Genomic DNA, 24,631 nt, shown 5'->3' with positions numbered 1-24,631 from the left:
CTAAAATTCTACTAAGAAGCTTTTTAAATATTTCTAAAGCACTAATAGATAGAGCTCTACAAATATCAGAATCAACTTCAGAGGACAAATTATGTTATGGGAAGATGTTTTTGAAATCCCCCTTCCCCCCAAACTCAAATTTTTTTTTAATTTTACTTTAGAAGTTTTTTTAACTATTTGTAAAGCGCTAAGACATAGAGTCTTACAAAAATCAGAATCAACTTTCAGAGGAAAATTTATATCATGGGAAGATGTTTTTAAAATCCCCCTTCCCCCCAAACTCAAAATTTTACAAAATTCTACTTTAGAAGCTTTTTTAAATATTTCTAAAGCACTAAGACATAGAGAAGGACAAACTATGTTATGGGAAGATGTTTTTGAAATCGCCCTTCCCCCCAAACTCAAAATTTTACTTTAGAAGCTTTTTTAAATATTTCTAAAGCGCTAAGACATAGAGCGCTACAAACATCAGAATCAACTTTCAGAGGACACATTATGTTATGGGAAGATGTTCTTAAAATCCCCCTTCCCCCCAAACTCAAAATTTTCCAAAATTCTACTTTAGAAGCTTTTTAAATAATTCTAAAGCACTAAGACATAGAGCACTACAAACATCAGAATCGACTTTAGAGGACCATTTATGTCATGGGAAGATGTTTTTGAAATCCCCCTTTGCCCTATACTCAAAATTTTCCAAAATTCTACTCTAGAAGCTTTTTCAATATTTCCAAAGCACTAATAGATAGCGTGCTAAAAACATCAGAATTTCAAAAACATCTTCCCATGACATAACTTCCCCCCAAACTCAAAATTTTCAAAAATTCTACTTTAGAAGCTTTTTTAAATATCTCTAAAGTGCTAAGACATAGAGCACTACAAATAAAAGAATCAACTTTAGAGGACAATTTATGTCATGGGGAAAATGTTTTTGAAATCCACCTTTGCCCCAAACTCAAAAAATTTTACTTTAGAGGCTTTTTTAGATATTTCTAAAGTGCTAAGACATAGAGCGCTACAAACATCAGAATCAACTTTAGAGGACAAGTTATGTCATTGCAAGATGTTTTTGAAATCCCCCTTCCCCCCAAACTAAAAATTTTCTAAAATTGAATTGTAGTTATCAAGTATTTTACAATAGGTTGTATAGGTTGCATCAAGACGCTGGTTAACTGTAGGACAGAGAAGAGTCAAGTCAAGACATGACCTTTCAAAATCTGTGAGTTATAGCAATGGAACCTTGCAAAATAGATCTTCTGTTTAAATGAAGTACAACAAAATCATTTCAGCTTCAAAACTTTGCTCAGTCCCAACTTATAAGGTTTTAAATATATGCAAATACATTTCCTAAATTTTGGAAATAAAACATTGATATGCCTTAAAATTCTGCTTAAATGATTTTCAGAACTAAGGCCATAGAAAAGGAAACTGATAACTGAAAATTAAGGTAAAATGTTGTTTTGTCAAAATTTCAATGGGTAATGGGCATTTCAAAAACATCTTCCCATTGCATAACTTGTAACATTGATATGGCTTAAAATTCTGCTCAAATAACTGAAATTGCATTTTCAGAACTTAAGCCAGAGAAAAGGAAACTGATAACTGACAATTAAGGTAAAATATTGTTTTGTCAAAATTTCAGTGGGTGATGGGTATTACAAAAACATCTTCCCATGACATAACTTGTCCTCTAAAGTCAATTCTGATGTTTGTAGTGCTCTATGTCTTAGCGCTTTAGAAGTATTTAAAAAAAAACCTCTAAAGTAGAATTTTGGAAAATTTTGAGTTTGGGGGGAAGGAGGATTTCAAGAACATCTTCTCATAACGTAATTTGTCCTCTGAAAGTTGATTCTGATGTTTGTAGTGCTCTATGTCTTTGTGCTTTAGAAATAACCCTAGTGATAATAAAATGCTTTTGGTTACATGTTTTATTCTAGAAGCTTTCTAAATATCTTTGGAATAGGTCATGTTTCTTTGACTCAAAAACTGCTTATTTGTTTTCATTCTAGAAATTCAATATTTTGTTTGATTTATAGTTTTGTTTTAAAATAATTTTTGTGCATGATTTCCCACTTTTTTATCTCTATGAGGTTATGGGCTTTTCATCTCATTACACATCTCCCCACCACAAAAGAAATTGATGCCTTTGTCATGATAAAAGCATGTTATCCAAAAATTCAAGGGAGATCTTTTTTTGTCAGTATTCTTTTCTCATTTTTCAGTATAACTCTAGCATATTCACTTGGTTTTATCCTTACACAATTTAGTTTATTCCCAATATCTACATTCTTGATATGCTGCATATTTAATAAATGTTAATACTATGGATACATATTATACACACCAAGCATCAAATGTATTTGTGCTTGTTTAAATATATCAATCAACAAGTAAGCATGACTGATTTAGATATATTGGATTAGCAATTGTTAATCATATGGGTAAGCAATTTCTTCAAAGTATAACTTAAATGGTGCAAAATTTCCAGTGAATAGTGAAATAAATTTAACAGAATTGAAATGTACAAATCAGATGACACTCCTTAAGTCATGCTATTTGTAATGAATCACTTGTGTCCTATGTTTGTTTAGTATCTCACAGCCTTCCTTATCACATACCCTTACATGTCCTTGTATATCCACTATTGTTATTTAAATTAAGTTTCACTTGTTTTTGTATCAATGATCTTTTATTGATTGTTCCTATTTTGTTTTTGTTTTTATTATAAATTTGTTGTCTTTGTTTTGTAGCTCAATCAGTTTATGCGTTAATAATTCAGAAATTCATTCACCTCTCAAAATTAGATTGGTTTTGTTGTAAAAGAATGTATTATAGTTCTTGAACTCATCGTGTAACTAATCTGTCATTTTCTATTATTTTTCCGTTTAGCATTTTCAAGTCAAAGTTTTATTCTCCTTGAAAACTTGATTAGTTTGTTTGATGAAAATTTATTATACTTCTTAACTTCCTCTTCTCACTAATTTTGTTTATTGTTCACCTTAGTTATCCCTGGTTTGATTGTATCAAAATTTAATCACATCATAAGTTCAGTTTTGTTGCTTTATAAAAGTTAATTGCCCTTTTTGACTTCTTTTGTCAGATTACTCATATCTTGAGTATTTATTTTCCAGTTAATCAATGCAAGTATGAGTTAACCTTTTCCTTACTTGAAGTTCTAAATGCATTTTGGTCTGTTATTTTCTAATTGTTCTGCTTTGAAGGAGTTTAATTAGGAGTTGCTTATTGGCAATTATTTCAGACATTTTGTTTTGGTTCCTTTATCAAGATTGGTCCTTCAATCAACTAAACTTAGTATTTAAACCTTACTGGATTAATTTTAAAAACTTTTTCCACAAAACAACTTTTTCAAAGACAAATAAAGAGCTCCATTAAGCCAAAAATGAGAAGAAATAAATTCAAATAATCTTCCAAGAGTAAAACTACCACAAATCACCATCAATAAATGAATTAAACCGAAAACAAACAGGAATTACAATAAATAACCAAGTCAAACTCAAAACCAGCAAAAATTGATGTGAGTAGGATAAGACTTTATTTCTGCTCATTTATGGTTTAGTGGAGATCTTTACTTTTCTTTGAAAAACTTGTTTTGTGGAAAAAGTTTTTTAAAGTAATTTCTGTTCGGTTTTTACTGCCATAGTCCTTTCCATTGACAAAAAAATATTTTATATCTTTAGGCAGCACAATAGTGCTGCCTAGGTAGAGAACAATGTTGGCACAGTGTTTTTTTTTTTGTTGCTTTTTTTTGGTTTGTTTTAGACCAAGGCACTTCATATAGAAGGAGGGATCATTTAATTGGAAATTGAGATGGCTACTCCCCTTTTTAATAGTCAAAAGTGACTAAAGGGCAACTTCCACGCCCACCATTTCCTCAAACACTTCCAATCAAAATTTTCAGATAGATATTTCGTTTAACATAGTTGAAAGGTGCGGAAACTATGTCTTCGAGGATGACAACCCCCACAGCCCTCAGGGTAAGGGTTTTAAGTTATGTCCTAAGGGTATATAAGGTTTTTTTTATAGGAAATGTTGTTGTAGGAACTTCAAAAAGGGCTTATTTGATTGGAAATTGAGAGGACTAGTGTCCTTTTAATAGTTGAAAGTGATTGGAGGGCCAATCCCCCCCATGCCTATCAGTTCCCCAAACACTTCTGATCAAAATTTTCAGTTAGCCATTTTGTTCAACATAATTGAAAGTTTCAGAAAGTCTGTCTATGAGAATGACAGCCCCTCCCCCCCCCCACAGCCCTCAGGGCAAGGGTTCTAAGTTATGCCCTGGGGGCATATATAGAAAGCCTTGTCATAAAAACTTCAAAAAGGGCTCATTCAATTCGAAATTGAGAGGAATAGTATCCTTTTAATAGTTAAAAGTGATCAGAGGGCAAATTGTAGTTAAAGGGTCTGGAAATTATGTTTGAGGAGGACACCCCCACACCCACAGCTCTTTGGGAAGGGGTTGTAAGTTTTACCCTGGGAGTATATAAGGTTCTTATAGAAAGGATGGTTATACATGCTTTGGAGGGGACTCTTTGGATTGGTAATCAGATGTCCTAGTGCCCTTTTTAAGAGTCAGACTGATCAGATTGTAGCTACCCCCCCCCCCCGCCACATACACTTCATGCTTTCCCGAGATGAATCCAATATAAATTTTTAGAAAGTCCTTTTATTGAAAATATTCCAAAGATCATATAAAAAGCCTTTTAGGGTTGATACAAACCACCAGAGCCTGAGGGCGAGGGTTATAAGTTACACCCCTGGGGCATTTAAGATTTTTATGGAAGGGATGGTTGTATAAGCCTTAGAGGTGGCTCATTTGGTTGAAATTGGAAGTTCTAGTTCCCTTTTAAGTCAAAAGTGATGGAGGTCAACTAGTCCCCCCCCCAACTACCCCTTTTTTCACCAAATGCATCTGATTGAAATAGTTCAATGGCAATTCTGTTTAAAATAGTCCAAAGAAAATATAACGAGGCCTCCAGGGTTGACACAACCCCCCAGAGCCCTGGGGCAAGGGCTTTAAGTTATGCCCTGGGTGGCATATAAGATTTCATGGAATGGACTGTCATATTAAATTTACAAGGGTCTCATTTGATTTTGAAATTGATGTTATAGTGCCCTTTTTAAGAGCCAAAGGGATTTGAGAGCAACCACCATGTCTCCCCTCCCCCCCCATGCCTCTCATTTCCCAAAACAAACATCCAAACAAAGTTTTGAGTCATCCTTCTTTCAGCATTGTTGAAAGGTTCAGTAACTATGCGATTGGGGATGTCAACCTCCCCCTCCCCAAGATCTCCTGGCAAAGGCTGTAAGCTATACAATTTGTTCATGGTTTACATATAGTATATGTTATTGAAAAAGGTATGCATGTTTGACTTCTACTTTCCCAAAAATATGAAGAACATTAAGATGTGTCTTTCAGGGAATGCTAGGGGCATGGTTGAACTAAATAAAAACATGTTATGTGTATATGGGTTGTCAAAAGGGTGCAAAACAGGAATGACTGAGTATGAGGAATGGCTGACAATCTGCCATTCATATGCAGGTTGTCAAAAGGGTATATCAGTAATATCTTAAAAACATTTTTGAATGTGAAATTAAAACTAACAACGCTTGTTGTGGGGGATGTTGAACTAACCAAAAGATAATATTTGCATCATAATACTACTGCTTCTACTCCTACAACTACTACTACTGCTACTATTATTATTACTGCTACTGCTACTACAGCTAAGACTACTATGACTATTAACTCTACTCCTAATGCTACTATTACAACTACTGTTGCTTCTACTGCTTCCGAAAATACTATTACTACTACCACTACTATCACTAGAACTACTACTTCTGTAGTGAGTATTACTAAGGCTTATGTTATTGAAAATAATATCTAAGGAAACGTTCAGATCATTGGATCTTGCTATTTTTGAGTGTGTATATCATTGATCCATATGGAGAGGGAATATGACATTAGTATAACTATATTTAATAAAGAAGGCTAGTGACTATAAATACGGTCTTTCAGGCAATTTAGTGGTATATATATTTCCTTTTACTTGAGACAAAGCACTGGCTGCTCAGCCCAACTTGGCACCAAGAATACACTGAACCGTATTCTGCTATTCAATTCAATTCAATTTATTAAATACTACAATAAATACGTAAATACACTTAAGCGCTAGAGGTCCCAAGAAGCATAACTTGTAGAGGACCTCGTATCAATCACAAAATCCACACAAAACAAATCAGGGAAGAAAAAAAAATACAATATAAACACAATGCGAGAAAAAAAAAAAAAAAAAAAAAAAAAACAACTGCTACACAATAACCTTTTACTTAATTTTATCCGAAATTAAAATTTCCTGTAATTTTTTAAAAATCAAAACCATTAATAATATTATTAAACAGCGGGGTTCGAATCTCATTCAACATAATAAGAGAGGAGAAAAGAAAAAAAAACTATATAAAGTAAAGCGGAAAAAATAGACAAAGCAAAATGAATAAAGAAATAAAGAAAAAACGAAATTACTTCAAGCCTTACAGAATATTTTTCTGCAAAGGGAAGAAGAGTTTTTGACAAGAGAAAGTTCACTGGGAATAGAGTTCCAAAGAGCAATTGCTCTATAAATTGGTGACCTCTGAGCTGCTGAGGATACCCTTTTAGGCAGCCGAAATTGGTGAACAGACCTCCAAAGCAAAGTCTGGTACTTGGTGATGCTAGATCAAAGAAGGATAAGATGTTTGGAGGAAGCGAGAAATTGAAGGCTCGATGAGCTAGTTTTATGTTCTGCTTCTTGATAACCACATCTAAGGCATCTAATGAGCATAATCAGCATATGTATATTAAACTGACAATGCATATTTATTTGTATTTTTTTCAGTAAAGTGCAAATTATATTCTGGCCTTGGGAGGGCATAGGGATTTTCAGCCCTACTCATGTTAATATCTGCTCGTTTTGAGTTTGACTCGGTTATTTATTGTAATTTCTATTCGTTTTGGGTTTCATTTATTTATCGATGCTGATTTGTGGCAGTTTTATACCTGGTAGATTATTCGTTTCTATTTTTGCTCATTTAGGTTTAATGGAGTTCTTTACTTTTCTTTGAAAAACTTATTTTGTGGAAAAAAATTTCAGTTAATTTCTATAAGAATCAAAATTTTGAGATAGTCATTTTTTTCAGCGTAGTTCAAGGGTCCGGGAATTATATCTTTGATGATGACAACTCTCCCACAGTTCTCAGAGCAAGGGTTGCAAGTTATACACGGGGGCATATAAGGTTTTTATAGAAATGGTTGTCGTATAAACATCGGAGGGCGCCCATTGGATTCGTAATCAGAAGTTCTAGTGCCCTTTTTGAGAGTCAAAGTGGTCAGAGGGTAGCTTCCCCCCTCCCCCACAGGCCATATTTTCCCGAAATGCATCTGATGGAAAATTTGAGATAGCCATTTGTCAAAAAATAGTCTAAGATCATAGGCAGCGCAAGAGCGCTGCTAAAGTAAAGATTGATGTGGGCAAACTGTTTTAGACCAGGTAACTTCGCTCCATATAGAAGGATTTGTCGTAGAAACTTTGAATGGGGCTCATTCGATTGGAAATTGCAAGTTCTATTGTCATTTCTATTAGTCAAAAGTGATTGGAGGGCAACCAGCTCCTCCCCCTCCCCCACGCCCATCATTTCCCCAAATACATCCAATCAAAACCTTTAGATATCCATTTTTCTCAGAGTAGTTGCAAGGTCTAGTAATTATGTTTTTTAAGATTACAACCCCCCCCCCCACACACACACACACACAGCCCACATGGCAAGGGTTTTAAGTTATGCCCCGGGGGCATATAAGGTTTTTTACAGAAAGGTTGGTCGTATAAACCTCGGAGGGGGCTCATTGGATCTGAAATTTAAGGTTCTAGAGCCCTTTTTAATAGTTGAAAGTTATTAGAGGGCAACCAGTAACTATGTCTTTGGGGATGACAACCCCCCCATGGCCCTCAGGGCAAGGGCCATGTCTAAAAATCATATAAAAAAGCCTTTGAAATAGAACCTGAGGGCAAGGTTTGTAAGTTATGCCCCGAAGGCATATGAGGTTTTTATGGAATGGGTTGTCGTATAAACTTTGGATAGGGCTCATTTAATTGGAAATTGGAAGTTATAGGGCTCTTTTTAAGAGTCAAAAGTGATTGAGGTCAACCAGTCCCCCCTCCTACGACCATGATTTTCCGAAAGAAACATCCAATCAAAATTTTGAGACGTCTATTCTCCTTAGCGTTGTTCAAAGATCCTGTAATAATGTCTTTAAGGACTTCAATCCCCTCACAGCCCTTTTACTTTCCAAAAAGACAAAGGGTTTTCAGAGAAGGTTGAGGGGAGTGTTGAACTAAATCAAAACACTTTATGTGTACAGGGGCTGTCAAAAGGGCGTAACTAAGGAATGTCTGAGTGTACAAATTTGAAACTTTCAGGAAATGATACAGGAGATGATCAGTTAAACTAAAAGGTAATTATTGTACTTTACTGCTACTACTACTACCATTGTTACTTCTTCCACCACTAAAAATAACTACAACGACAGTACTGCATTTAAAATATTGAGGGGAAATTTGAATCAAATCAAAAGACACTATGTGCATGCACATTGTCAAAAGAGTGTCTCTCAAAAATGGATTGGAGTATTAAATTTGAACTTTCAGAAAATGTTTAATGGGGAAGATCAATTGACCAAAAGGCAATATGGGTATGCTATTACCAATGCTAGTGTCACTGCTACATTTACTACTACTATTACTGCTGCTACTTCAACTATCAAAATAATGTATTATTTATTTGTTGGTTTTAGACCAGGCCACTTCGTATAGATGAATTTGTCGCGGAAACTTCGAAATGGACTCATTGGATCGGAAATTGAAAGGACTAGTACCCTTTTTAATAGTCGGATGTGATTGGAGGTTAACCAGCCCCCTCCTTACGCCTATCATTTCCCCAGAGTCATCCAATCAAAATTTTGAGATTGTCATTTCGTTCATCGTAGTTGAAAGGTCCGGAAATTTTGTCTTTGAGGATGACAAGTAACCCGGGGAAAGTAAAAATAAGTAAATAATACTTGGAAGCCACTTCGCTCTTTAATTAGGCAGCGCCGCGGCGCTGCCTATAACGAGAAAATTCCTTTGAAAAGTAGGTTGATACCAGAAAAATAATACAGGAAACAGTTTTTCCTTTGATGACTAAATGTTTTTTTTATGAGCAAATTTGAATAAGTGTTTATAATTGCACTTAAAAACGTAGTGTTTGCTTTAGCACATAACCATGTACCAAAACCTAAGAGGTTTTTCCACCTTGGTGTATTAAGACAAAAAAGCAGTAAACCTTCTTATCGAATTGTCACTACTTCTTGTTGCGTGAACTTGGTTGGATTGGCCTCTAAACTTCTCATGTGATAATCGAAATAGCAAGGGATATAGAGTGTTGTAGGTGGTTCCTCTTAGTTAGTTTATCCTTTTTCTTTCTTTTTTATCATATTTATTGTTCATCTGTAGAGGGAAATGCTGGAAACAGATGAGGATTTTGAGGAAAAAGAGGATGATAAGCCAACAATAGTCGTGTTAAAATCAGGTGATTTGACTCAAGAAGAGGCTGAGAAGCTAGAAAAAGATAGAAAAGAAAAAGAAGGTAATTATTATTCGTGTACAATTGCTATTTTTGAGTGTGTATATCATTGATCCATATGGAGAGGGAATATGACATTAGTATAACTATATTTAATAAAGAAGGCTAGTGACTATAAATACGGTCTTTCAGGCAATTTAGTGGTATATATATTTCCTTTTACTTGAGACAAAGCACTGGCTGTTCAGCCCAACTTGGCACCAAGAATACACTGAACCGTATTCTGCTATTCAATTCAATTCAATTTATTAAATACTACAATAAAAACGTAAATACACTTAAGCGCTAGAGGTCCCAAGAAGCATAACTTGTAGAGGACCTCGTATCAATCACAAAATCCACACAAAACAAATCAGGGAAGGAAAAAAAATACAATATAAACACATTGCGAGAAAAAAAAAAAAAAAAAAAACAACTGCTACACAATAACCTTTGACTTAATTTTATCCGAACTGAAAATGTCCTGTAATTTATTAAAAATCAAAACCATTAATAATATTATTAAACAGCGGGGTTCGAATCTCATTCAACATAATGAGAGAGGAAAAAAGAAAAAAAACTATATAAAGTAAGATAAGATATTTATTTCGAAAAATGACTATCACAAGCCCCGAAGGGCCGAATTCGCATTTCGGAATCATATAATAAAAAAAGACATAGAAATAGCACGACAACTAAAAAACTGGCTAAGCAATGCCAAAAACAACAATATCAGAAAGGCAAAGCCATTCATTAGTCTAAAAAACAAAAAGTGTCAAATGTAAGAAAGTTAAAAAGGCACAAATTAAAACAAAACCAAAACAGAAAATTTAGATAAAAATAATGTTAAAAAGGTTCAAAACATAATATATAAACAGGGGAGGGAACGGAAGAGCCAAACGGACACCAGCATGGGTATCACCAGTAAAAAAAAAACAAAAAAAAAAAACTAGTGGTTTATTTGATCAGTAATGAAGAGGAGAAAGGTTTTTTATATCTGGAGGTAGAACAACGGATGGGGGACAAGATAGGGATGGGTTCAGAGACAGTACGTGGCAGGCGGTGTCTGGATGGGGAGTGTCTTTTGGTGAAAATGTTGTCCGTGCGAGGGTTTATTGTTGCATTTTTTTGCGAAACGGGGAGCGTTTCTCACTTGTGCTCAAGAGTTTCCAGCTTGACATTTTTTAGACGGAGTGAATCTGGTACCAAAGTTTACTTTAAAAATTATTCTTAGGGCTCTTTTTTGAATAGATTCAATTTTATCTGATTCATCACGAGAGATGCCAGGATGCCAAACTGGACAAGCATATTCAAGATGCGGGCGGGCAAAGGAAGTATAAATCCTTAAAGAATGGGATGGGGGGATGTTAAATTTATTCAAGAGCTTAAGGAGAGACATGGACGCATTAGCTCCGCGGACAATATCTTTCACGTGGATATCCCACTTTAAATTAGAGGAAATTGTAACCCCAAGTAATTTAAAGGAAGACACAGAAATGTCTGGGGGGAAAGGGACATGAAATGCGGGAATAGATTTCAAGAAATTTATCGTCATTATATTTGATTTAGTGGAATTTACTTTCATATTTAGGTTCTTAGCTTCATCCAAAATGTGGGATAGAATTTCAAGGGGGTCACTTTTAATATTCCTGTGACCTACTTCGAGGATCGTCAAGTCATCCACGTATTTCCACCTTTGGGGGAATTCCTTAACAATATCGTTAATCATGACTAGAAATAAAAGTGGTCCCAATAAGATTCCTTGAGGACTTCCACAATATATAGGGAGGGGGTTAGAGAAAATATTTTTGTATTTAACTAATTGGGATCTATTTGAAAGAAACGATATAACAATATTTACTAACAAAGGATCAATTTTAAAGTTAACCAGTAGTGAACGAATTAGTATGGTGTCGTCAACCAGGTCAAAAGCTTTTTGTAAATCAACTAAGACAAGGTTCAGCCAGAAATTTGGTTTATCAAGGTTACTCACAATGGTATGCATTAAGTGCACAAGGTAATGAGTGGTGGAAGTTTTTTTTAAGTTACCAAACTGCCGGGTGTCAATACGCAGACAAATTTTATCCTTAAGCTAGTCATAGAGGAAACCTTCATAAAGTTTGGAAAAAACAGAAGTGAGTGTAATGGGGCGAATGTTGGCAAAAGTCAGACTGGTGCATTTTTTAGGGACAGGTTTTATAAAACCTTGTTTCCAGCAACATGGGAATTTACCAAATTTTGTGACGTGGTTGAAAATATTTGATAAAGGCTCAGCAATTTTGTCCGAAAAGGCTTTAATTAAGTCAACTGGGATGTCTAAGGGACAAATACATGATTTTCTAAGCTTAAGAATTTTGTTTATAACATCAGAGGGAGAAATAAAGGGGAATGACGTATTGTGAGGAATAGTCGGACTTAAGCCAGTGACCGGGGGGAAACTTTGTATGGTAACAGCAATATACAAGTTCAGATCTCTGGCAGTCTTAGTAGGGGGTTCAGGGAAATTAACATCAATTCCGGAAAGACTTTTTTTGCACATATCCTTAATTTTTCTCTAGGATTGCTTGGGCTTGTTAGAATATAGATCTTTGACTTTATTATTATAATAATTAGAAGCTGCTTTTCTTAATTTTTTTTTAGGAACTTCCTTAGACTATTAGCCTCAGTAATGGGACCTGCTTTGAGAAAATTGATTTTTTTCTTATACGTTTTTTAAAAGACTCAGTAGCATTAGGCTTATCTGTAGAACATGTTTTAAATTTTTTCTCAGGCAAGTGGAATTCATAATTACTCCTCAATAGATTTTGGAGGGAAAGAGCCATGTAGTCAACGTCATTTGTGTGATATACAGTGGACCAATTTTCAGTAGTAATCCAGGAGCCAAAACTGAAAAGTCCTGAGTCAGTGAGAGGTCTATAGGCGGTTTCTTTTATAGAAAACGACTGTTTAACTTTAGCCAGCGGATATAGGAAAAGGCTAATGTGTTAACTACCCCCTAGGGGGGGGGGGGCAGAGTGGAGACGGGTTTGTAAAACTTCGAAAGATTAGTGCAAATTAAATCAAGAGTAGTATTGCCTTTAGTAGTAGGGACATTAACGGCCTGTTTTAAATTAAAAGCGTTACATGTAGAATCAAGTCTTATATCGTTTGCGTCACCCATCAGGAAAATTCCTGTATCTGGGTATTTTGATTGTACAAAGTCAGCACTTGCATGAAATTTTTCAATAAAATTTATTGTCTCAGAGGATATCCGCTTAGGGGAGTAATAAAAACAACAAAGGACAATTAAATTTATAGGACGTGGCAAAACTTGAGGTCGAACAAACAGATATATATCATCATCAAAGGGATTCACACTAGTACTTGAGACTTTACTTTGATATAAATCATTACGGATAAAGAACAGAATTCCACCACCTTTCTTACCCAGAAGGTGGTTTTCAGGTCTCAGTTTAATAAATTGAGAAAAATTGTCAATCTTTAACATGTGCAAATTTTGAGCTTGAACTTTAGTAATAGCAATTAGATATAATCTATATGTTTTAGAAAGGGTGTCTAATTCATTGAGTTTTTCAAAGTTAAGGCTTTCAGCGTTGCTCTACAAAAGTTGGGGGAATCAAAAGCGACTTGTGAAGGTACCGTTTTTATACTTAACTTTTTTATGTCACAGATGCGGTCAGAGGTTCTAGTGGAATTCTTGACGGGGGCTAAACTTGGATAGTGAGAACAACAATTATTAAATGCAAAAGTTGTCAGACCTGAGTCACCCTGGAAGGGTGGGCACAAGGGATTAAACCCATGGGTCGGAGGTTGGGCAATAAGGGAGGGAAACGAGATGGTGGTATTATCAGAAGGTTCAACTTGGTAGGGGTTAGCTTAAGCGTTACGATGGAAGAGATTTTTTTGGGAATATGGGTTTTTTTCTGGGTGGTAACGGTGGAAGTTTTTTGAGTGAGCAGGGAGGATTTGGGATAAAAAAGGATGAGTATGCGCTGGCGAGCTAATTTTATTAATTGAATGAAGGGGGCTCGGCTTTTGGGTTTCAGAGATTCTGTTTCTGAGGAAGCAGTGTCACACAGCGGCGGCTTTGGCCCTTCACATGCACATGGCCCATGCAAAATAAAACGGAGTCAACAGAGGGATGTGCAGATAATATCTCCAAGAAGATCGTTCCAGATAGAAGTGCAGTCTTCAACCAGAGTTCAACCTGTTAACACCTATTTGGTTTATGCCTTTCTGCATTAAATTCAGTTAATTCAGTGACATCGTTGATTAACTGTAACCTTACTTCCGGATTTTTCCACCAGCCATCAGGTGAATTGAACTTTTTAACCCTTTATATTAACCAAATATGGATAAGCGGTCCAACAACATAAAAAGAAACAGACTTAAGCTCATGGGTTTTTAGTTCAAGTGCATCAGCTCGGTTACTACTACTTAAAGAAGAAATAAAATCACAGAACTCTATGCTTGTACAAGGAGTTTGAAAAATACTTCTCTCAGCTGGTGAAGATTTACCTAGTTTAGGAAAGGAGGGGGTCTTAACAGTTTGTAGGGTGGTAAAGTAAGAGTTGAAGGCACTAGGTACAGCTGCTTTTTCAATAGTTGAACTAGCTGCATTCTTGAAGGCTGTTTCTTTGATTGTTTCCTACGAGATAAAGCTTCATTAACTACACTCCAAACTTTCTGTAAATTACCTTTGCATTCCTGAATTTTCAACAAAAAATAATTCTTCTTAGCTAGTCTAATTGTTGATGTTAGTACATTCTTATAATGCTTATAGTTTGATAAATCATCAGGATCAAGGCTTTTGCAAGCCAGCTTAAAAAGCTCTGACTTCTGAATTGTTGATCTCACAAGACTAGGAGACATCCAAGGCATCTTGGGTTTATATTTACTTGTAGATTTTACAAGAGGAAAATTTTTTTCAATTAGTGTTGTCAGCCGACTTATTAATGAGGCTGAAGCCCTATTAACATCATCAGAAATCATTGCTGAACACCAATCAATAGCACTAAGATCAGACATAAGGTTATGAACAGTGCTCTGACTATAAATTCTTGAATTAAACTCACCTCTGGAATCTTCTTGGCTGAGCGTTATTAATTTGGGGACAAAACAATATACTGGAGAATGGTCAGGAATATCAGAGAAAATAATACCAGATGAAAATTTAATATCATTACTGGAAGACAGAAAAATGTTGTCAATCAGAGTTGCAGAAGATCTGACTGGATCAACACGAGTAGGAAAGAAAATGCAAGGAAGAAGGCCAGAGCAAGAAATAGATTAAAAAAAACAGTCAGACTCATTATCACACCCAATTTTCAATAAATTGCAGTTAAAGTCTCCAAGCATAAAAACATTTCTTGAAGCAAGCTTATCAACTGAGTACATTTTATCAATTAATTCAGAAAATTTCGTAACTGGGAAAGGTGGGGGCTTATAAAATAAACAAATAGTGTCACAACTTACTGTATCACATGACAGGTCAACAATCAAAGCATACACACTTCTATTATTTATGACTGGGTCAAAAATCTTCTCAAGATCTGAACGTCTCACAACATTAAGATTACTTCTGACAAAACGGGATATACCACCAGAGCACTTAGTTAGAGATCTAGTTGAGTGGTATGCAGTAAAATCTGGTATGTCATACACAGACATATCATCACTTGAAGACAGCCAGGTCTCTGTGAGACCTACTACATCATAAGGGTAGTTGATACCACCAATATATTGCAGAACATTATCCCATTTGTACCTTAAACCTTGCACATTCAAAGTAAACAGATTAAAGTTTTTAACAGAAGACATTGAAGGCAGCACTTTTTCAAAATAATGTTGATAAGAATGGTAACAACAATCAGACTGATGAAGAGATTTTAACAGAGGATCAGTTTCACTATCATCACTAGAAACAAAAGGTGAATGAAAACACACTGAAATTAGAACAAAGTTTAGTTAGGAAACATAAAGAATCTTGAGTATCATTCATTTTTATTATGCAATATTAGGAAAAGTGGTGAAACAGATAAAGCTAAATTAATGTAGACAGGAAGAAAACAGCATTGAAAATAAGTTAAAAAAACAAACTGCATGTAATAATTTTGATGACAAGGGAAAAAGAGCAAGCCAAAGAGAAAAAAAGAAAAGTTGGCAAAAAAATAACTAAGCAGATGAAATTTTGTTGTAAAGAGAAGAGTTATGTTAAGCAGCACTAGTCATTCTGAAACAATACTGGCAAAAGATTCTTGCAAAACAGGAAGGGCATTAACGTCACCAATGGATGATATTTTGAGTACCCTACTTCCGCTTTTAACAAAAATATCACCATTCACAGCCCATGCATTATTCCTGCCACAATGAGCTTTAGCTTGTGAAAGTAAGGTAAGCCTAGGTTTAGTCAAAGGCTCATTAATGACCACACCAGATCCTTTCAGGTCCTTTTTATTTTTGAGAAGCAAGAAACGTGCTCTCAGGTTGCAGAACTCAATAATAACTTTTCGATTTTTATTACCAACTTGTTTTCCAATACGTTTCACAAACACAATGTCACTGTTCAAAAGACTAATGCCAGGAAACTTATCTTGGCAAAATGACAAAAACTTAGGTTCAGGGTTGTCAAATGTACTATCCTCTGGTAATCCAAATACAATGAGATGATTTTTTAATTCTTGCTGCTTAAATATCAGTTTGAGCAGCAACATGGTGAGCAAGCTTTTTTTCAATGTCTGCAATGTTACCTGAAAATTCTATTGCTTGAAGCTGTGTACTGATCATCTGTTTAATGTCTTCCTGAGAGGAGCCTGACACCAGGTCCTTTACTGCCAAATTAAGGTCAACTTTGTCACCTTTCATAGGCAGACCAAGGGATTGAACTTGTGACTCAATGCTCTTTGTAACAGTAGTAAGCAGGGATTTAACGACATTTTCTTCAATGGACTTTGCCATCTTCTTCAAATTAGTAATATCTGTCTGAATCTCAGGCGTAGTAATGGCAGGATTACTTGGGTTAGCAGGCCTAGAATTAGTAGCAGCAGATTGGCTCCTGGTAGACATTTCAAAGAGACAATATGAGCAAAGCACAGCAGAATACAGAAACCAAGCAAAATGCAGGAAGCAAGCAGATGCTGAGTAGCAGCAGTTGGAAATTAGTAGAAATTGGAAAGAATCTTACCCTTAAAGTCCCCTCTTTACCGTACAGGTATCGTTGGACATACTTGTCAGTTTTAATAAGGACAACTGATGAACCCACTGGTACCAATAGTTGTTGTTTCTTGTTAAAAACCAATGAGATATAATTCAGCACATATGTTTCGAATTTTGAATTCTTTTTGTTTTGGGGCAGATGCTTTCCAACCCTGGTTTGTCCCATTTGTATTCATTTTACACCCTAAGGCTTGTGGTCTTCCTTTATCGTGGCGTACCAGAATTCAGTTTGACCTCCTTGGTGTTTCTCCCAGTGGGAAGGGGGCATAAATCGGAATGACTGGTGAATCAGGTACTTGCCTGGGCGCTGTATAACATGTCTGAGCAGTATGCTTTTGATGATAACAGGTAATTATTGCATCTGATTGTACATAATGTACCAACGACACATCTAGTTTGGTATATAGGACCTAATCGTCTGAGTTTTATACAGTTTACGTGCTGTTACAAGATCTCGTCGAGTTTCAGTGCCTGTGCAGACCTAGTGGAAACCGCAATATCTCCTTTGTCAGAGTTTGCAGCTATGTTTCAAAAATAAATTGCATTTTCAACTGGTGTTAACATGTTCACACAATTTTGATGATTATATAGGCTTAAGTTTAATCTTAAATAAAAAGAATATAGCAATTCAAATATACAGAAACATTCAAAAACAGTATAAAGAGGAAGGAAACATAGATAAACAAAAAACTGGAGAAGAACTTCCAAAAGCTATCTCTGTTTGAATAGAAAAGAGGATATTTAAATAATTAGAATTAGCGTCTGCCTTTCTCTAGATCCTTATAAAGAATAACTAATTTACCAATATTCTTGAAGTTTTCAGCATAGGTAGCAGACAAAAAAGGAGTGCAATCAGCTATGTTTTATTTAATTTAAGAAGATCCCCCTCTCCCCAAGTACTGAAAATCAAAAATAATTATTTAGCCGATGAAGTGTCCATAGTTTGTCTTACCAAAGCGTGAAGTAATAACAAAGCGTGTTCAAGGTAACTCCCTCCTCCCCAAGAACCAAAAATCGTAAGTTGGCAGAATAAAAAAAACTGCTACACTGTCTCCATGGTTGTTCTGTCCAACAGATGAAGTAGGAGCAAACTTTCGTGTAATATCTGCAATAGTGAGAAAACCTTTTTGTAAAGAAATCAGTGTAAAACTGAAGATAAAAGGGTTAATCACTGCCAGTCTTTTTGCAGATTCTTGCTTACTTGTAGATGGCATAGAAACATTTGTAACTCTGCTAGTCTAAAAGGATTAACTTGCGGCCATTAGGAAGGCTTCACCAGTTGAAATACCAGTCTTACCAAGAAACTTATTGAGCCTGTGCTTCCGCGTGGCACATGATCTCTACCTTGGACGATACTAGTCCTAACTAGTGTTGGAAGAAAATGGGTATCGATACATCGATCTATTGGACCAAATATCTATATCGACTATCGAAACATAAATATCGATATCCAAACGATATTTGGGTATTTTCGAACGTTTTTAGCTTTTTCTGGTGTTTACCGGTGAACGTCCAGTACAAGAGATCCAACAAAGAAAATTGTTTCACAAATGACCGAGAAGAAGAAGAACAATTTCTTCAATCTATTGACTCGTACATGCTGATACACAGCATACATAGCTGTAGCCATTGGCATAGCCCGTTCTCAAACCCAAACTACGTTTAGTGAGGGTAGATCAGTGTAAAACTGAAGATAAAAGGGTTAATCACTGCCAGTCTTTTTGCAGATTCTTGCTTACTTGTAGATGGCATAGAAACATTTGTAACTCTGCTAGTCTAAAAGGATTAACTTGCGGCCATTAGGAAGGCTTCACCAGTTGAAATACCAGTCTTACCAAGAAACTTATTGAGCCTGTGCTTCCGCGTGGCACAAGATCTCTACCTTGGACGATACTAGTCCTAACTAGTGTTGGAAGAAAATGGGTATCGATACATCGATCTATTGGACCAAATATCTATATCGACTATCGAAACATAAATATCGATATCCAAACGATATTTGGGTATTTTCGAACGTTTTTAGCTTTTTCTGGTGTTTACCGGTGAACGTCCAGTACAAGAGATCCAACAAAGAAAATTGTTTCACAAATGACCGAGAAGAAGAAGAACAATTTCTTCAATCTATTGACTCGTACATGCTGATACACAGCATACATAGCTGTAGCCATTGGCATAGCCCGTTCTCAAACCCAAACTACGTTTAGTGAGGGTAGACTCTTTTCTCAAATGTTGCTGAGGACCTCCGAAAGGCTTGGCTAGATAAAATGCCTTCTAGACCTGTAGGGCTTGTTCAGATCACACTCGTCAAGATTGCCACATACTTCTATCCACGTTTCAAGAAATTGTATATTCTCAAATGAATTTGGACTTGCTGGAAAATGCATTAACAGATGCAAGTACCGTGACAGTTCTTGTGATTCAGCCACTACAGAATCAAGCCAGTTTGTGGGGATCACATGACGAAATTTCACTAGTCAATGCAAGACAGGCTTCACCAGCAGCCGCATTTGTCACACCTCTCCAGATTTTCAATAGAAAGTCTTTCAGTAGGGTTACAAGAGAAACTGATCTAATCAAGTCGTATAAGTGTCGTAATATGGGTCTCAGGAATACTTATATCAAGTAGTCATAAAATTAATGTCCATGCCCGCCACTAGTGAACCTTCTGAGAGTGGATTCAAAGCCTGATCAGTTAATCAAACAGTTCATGGTACTGAACTGTAAGTAAGGAGTGACTGTAAGTAAGGAGTGACTCTGCCCAGTAGCAACTGAAACTCTAAAGCACGGAATTTTGACAACACAGATGCATCAAAAGAATTGGCTTTTTATGCTGATTCCAGATATATAAAATTCATCAAGATTTATGTAACCATCAAAAACTTGCAAGATTTTCGAGTAAGGGTGGAAACTAAAAGTCAACAAATGTTAATAAAAATGGCACCATGAGATTTAGCATATCAGAGAAGCCTTTTATAATAGTTTCTAGCTTCCATCTGCAAAAATTATTCGACTGGAAATTTAAGTTCTAGTTCCCTATTTTGTGACCAAAAAGATTTGAGGCAACTATACCCCCCCCCTGCCTCCCAAGCTCCTTTTTCCCCAAGTGATCCGATCAAAACTTTGAGATAGCCATTTTGATCAGTATAGCTGAAAAGTCTAATGACTATGCCCCTGGGAAAGACATGACCCCCCACAGTCCGTGGGAAAGGATTGTAAGTTATGAAAGTTGCCTAGTTTTTACATATAGTATTTATTATCGGAACACAGACATTTTCGGGGAGAATTCTTCGCGGGGAGGGTTCTGGGGATGAACTTTCAAAGGGAAACTTTACACTGGGATTTTACCAGAATTCCTATACGAAATTCCTTTTATTTGACTTACTTTCTTTTTGTAAATTCAATTCTATATGTGGATATATTCGGGGAAAATTGCCCGGGAAAAATTTCCAAAGGGGTTGAAATTTTGGGGGTATTTTTCCGTGGGAAAAATTCTCCATTTGGGATGTTTCCGCGTGAGAAACTTTCCATTGGTACGTTGGCACGAGAGAATTTTCCAAAAGAGAAACTTTCTATTGGGACAAGAGGAGAGAATTTACAGGAATAATTTCCACAGAGGGAGGATTTTCGGTATGGTTTGAAAAACGATTAGACAATAAAAGAAAAGCAAGATTTTCAAATGAAAGGAGGCTAAAAAGAATTTTTCAGGTGGAATTTTCCGCAAGATATTTTTTAAGGGTAAGTTTCAGCGGGGATGGAATTTCCTGGGGGAAGGGGGATCTTATGCGAGAGGAACTTTTCAAGGATAATTTACAAGGGGGTGGGATTTTCTATGGAGGGAAGAGGCAGATTATTATCTGAAAAACGATCAGAAATGAAATTTAAAAAAGTGATTTTTCAATTCAAAATAAAGAGCAACATTAAAACTTAAAAAAAATATTATGTATATGAGGGGGGATGCCCTGTCCTCAAAACCTTTCTTTACGCTAAATTTTGACTGTTTATCCTAATTCTTCAAGAATTTTTTTGTTATTGGGAAGAACATATATTTTTCGGGGAAGGGGAATATTCTGTGGGGTGAGATTTTCCAAGGGGAGTATTTTCTGTGGGGAGGGAAGTCTCTGGATCGGAACTTTTAAAGGGAAACTTTACACTAGGGAATTTATCAGAATTCCTCTACGGAATTCTTTTTATTTGACTTACTTTCTCTTTGCCAATTCAATTTCGCCTGCGGAGAAATTCTGGATAAATTGCCCGGGGAAAATTTTCAAAGAAGTTGAAATTATTTGGGGGATTTTTCCATGGGGGGATTTTCTGCAGGAGAAATTCTCCATGGGGAGTTTTCCACGGGAGAAAACTCCCGTGGAAAATGGATTTGCGGATCATGCCGGATTTCCGGCATGATTGGAAAAGCGACTAGAAATTCAAGAAAATAGTCTTTTTTCAAATGAAAGTAGCCTAGGCTAAAAAGATTTTTCCAGGTGGTATTGTCCGCAAGAAATTTTTGGGCGGGAATTTTCAGCAGGGATGGAATTGTCTGGGGAAAGGAGGATCTTACGTGGGGGGAACTTTCCAAAGAGTAATTTTCGTGGAAATGGAATTTTGCATAGAGGGAAGAGGCATATTTTCCGGCAGTATTTGAAAAACCATCTGAAATTGAAAAAAAACAATTTTTTTCAACTAAGAATAAGGAGCAACATTAAAACTTAAAATGGACAGAAATTTTCCCGTGTGTGGTGGAGGATGTCCCTTCTTCAATACCTCACTCTTCACGCTAACTTTTGACTTTTGTCCCAACTCGTTAAGAACAACTCCTGAAAGACAAGGGCGGTTTATTTAGAGCAAGAACTTTTTTAAATGCAAATAACTTTGGCATGAATACCGAAGTATTGAGGAGGGGTTACCCCCTCATATACGGAATAATTTCTGTTCTCTCAAGTTTTAATGTTGCTCTATGCTTTCTCTTAAAAAAAAAAAAAAAAAAAAAAAAAAAAAAAAAAAAAAAAAAAAAAAAATGTAATCACTGAAAGACAGAACCATTCTCAGGGGAAAATATTGACATGTTACTGATTTTGAATAACCAATAATAGCCAGCAGTTTGTTTGTCTTTATCCCGAGCCCGAGTAATTCCAAATCTGGGTTTTTAGGATATTGATTCATCTAGCCTAATCGCAGTTTTTTTTGTATTTTATTATAGTTTAGAAAAAATTGTGCAAAATACTCTTTAATTACAATTTTTGTTATTGAACTTTGGCAAAACAAAGAGTTAATCTGAGCAAAAAACTGATCTGAAGTATCAAAATCGATATATCGATTATCGAAAGTAAAAATACCGATATATCGTTTTATCAGATTATCGCCCAAAACTAGCCCTAACCTAATTCCATTTCCTCCTTAAAAAAAAATTATATAAGAAGAGCATGCCACAGTTATAAATATCTAGAATCTCAAAAAAAAAAATGCTTATGAAATCTGAAACAGTTGTCGGGACAGGAAATCGGAAATCACTAGTTTCACAAAAATTATATCCAGACGGATCATCATCAACCGGTTGAAAAAGCGATTCAACCGGAGATTCAACCAGCACTGCCGGGGCGAAGCGATTGCAAACTGCTTGGGCCGAAGGCTCCCCACACTGTACCTTGGAGCTATTTACCCTATTCTCAACCTCAGGTGTTAGTGGCATTTGTTTCCTATATGTCTGTACCTTGGATGTTGGAACTCATCTGTAGTTCCCATTATTAATTTTAAACTTGCCACATGGAAAATTGTATTTTTTATCCGACTTGAAATCGCCTCCAAGGGTGGAGGTTAATTATCTGCTAGAGCTTAACCTTCAGTAATCCCTGGTTGCGCTCCATGCCCCAGAGCTCCGTTTCTTCATGACAATTGAATGAAAAACTTTGAGAACAAGAATAACTCAGAACGGCTCCTATTCAGGAATGCTTCTGATGATAGTTGTTTTTTAACAGATAGGGACCCGTGCGAAGTAACCATGGCAATTGGCAAGCCTATTAGACAAGAAGAATAGGAAAAATCAAGAAAATAGTGATGGAGTGGTTATAATTTTTGAAGTTACTTATTCGTTTTTCTTTTAGTGATGAGAAGTGGTGTGGTTTTGTGGGCAATTGACTTAAGGGGTGGGGTGGTGTGCGCACAATTAGATGGTCATTGCAACACTGTTAATTGCTCCCTGCCACTTCCTTACCTCAAGAATGAGTGCGGCACCCGATTTCGCTGTGTGAGATTTCATTCCTTGTTTTGTGCTTGAAGAATTAAGATCTGACTTTTTTTTACTTATATGTACGTACCTTTTAAGGAATATATCTCTTAAAGAACAGAGGATGTTAGATAACATCTTATATTTGATTCTAGAGTTTGCCTCTCAGAAGTTGGGAGGCGTCTTGAGGCTTTGTCCATGTTGGAGATTGGAGGGGTATTCTTCTCCAGGTTGTAACTTCAGGTTATTCTTTCCCTTAACCTCTCCCTCTCTCTAATAAGGCACAAAATGAAGCCTTGGCCCCAACAATTGGGATTTTTAATCACAAAAGTTACATGTTCGTTTTCTCAGTGAGAATTAGTTTCTAAACTTGCGGCAATTTTTGTCTGTAAGTTATATGTATTATTGGTTTCCAGAAATCGTGTTTCAATTATGCATCATATTTTTCTGGTGCTTTATTTTGTTATTCGTTCCTATTTCATATCCTTTCCTTAAAATCATATTATTCTTTTCTTTTGTTTTGTCTCCTGTTCTTGGCAGAGGGCTTCGGTGCAAACATTTGCAGCTTTTTTCTTACCACGAATAATCCCTCATTTTGATTAACGTTTCGTTTTGAGATTGATGAATTTGTACCGTCATTGTGCCAGATTTGTTCAAAGTGGTAATAAGATTAGTCTGAAGAACTCCGAAAAAAGGGTTGTAATGTTCTAAAATGCACCTTTTAAGACTTTTCGACCCCATACACATACCTTAAAAAATCATCTGACATGTTAAAATGTGTTTGTTGGGGTCACCCATCACCATATACTTATGTCCACTTATTATCTTATAGATTTATTTGTTTTACTTTAGATTATACAACAGCCGAAGGGAAAATAAGGTTTCGCAAACCAACAAACAAAAGGAAGGTTGAAGAAACCCCTGATAACAAAGATGATCACAGCAAAAAAGGTACCAAAGAAAGCAAGAAAAAGCCAACTCTCTCATTTGATGTTGACGAAGAGACTTAGATATAGCCAGAGAAAGAATTGTATATTTTTTGTTACAATGCTTTTGTATATATGTTTTTTAGACCAATATTGTTTTTGAACTAGTGTATAGGATCAAACTTTTACGAAAGAATCCGTGACTGGAATCCATTAACCAGAGTAAACTAGTGGTCCTCTGTAAATAAAGTGGTTACAGTCAAAGTTTTCTCTTTTCGATTTGGTTTATCCCATGGAATAAATCAACAGCGAGAACGTGAAATTAGTAAATGACAATTTTGCAATTGGACGAATGTCAATGTTTGTGCATCACAAGTACTCTTACTAATGTACTTGAACTTGTGTCAATCAGCACGATTTTTGGCTAAACCGTTTTTGAATATAGCAGCTAATTATGCAGCATTTTACTTTGCTAGTAATTTTATATCACTCCAATGCGATGACGTTTCCGTTAAAGTGCAAGTTTGATTTTCTCCTTTATTTCTCTATTAAAGTCAAAAACGCATTTGAGGAAAATGTAGCTTTTGGCAATGAGAATCTTAATGAAACCATCCATCATATA

General features: G+C 35.8%; 1 protein-coding gene across 1 annotated transcript; it reads left to right on the top strand.

Moving 5' to 3' along the window:
• Nucleotides 1-9,538: 9,538 nt before the first annotated feature.
• LOC148946175 (uncharacterized protein KIAA1143-like) lies at nt 9,539-24,154 on the top strand. Its single transcript, XM_089097842.1, has 2 exons — nt 9,539-9,675; nt 23,936-24,154. The coding sequence occupies exons 1-2, from the start codon at nt 9,549-9,551 to the stop codon at nt 24,091-24,093; spliced, it is 285 nt and encodes a 94-aa protein (XP_088953968.1). The 5' UTR covers nt 9,539-9,548; the 3' UTR covers nt 24,094-24,154.
• Nucleotides 24,155-24,631: the final 477 nt, after the last annotated feature.

Source organism: Artemia sp. Qi Xiang Cuo, chromosome 12 (genome assembly GCF_049724085.1).
Source record: "Artemia sp. Qi Xiang Cuo chromosome 12, ASM4972408v1, whole genome shotgun sequence".
NCBI classification, from domain to species: domain Eukaryota; kingdom Metazoa; phylum Arthropoda; class Branchiopoda; order Anostraca; family Artemiidae; genus Artemia; species Artemia sp. Qi Xiang Cuo.
The sequence above is the reverse complement of the archived record's forward strand: the minus strand, read 5'-3'. Positions and strand labels throughout refer to the sequence as shown.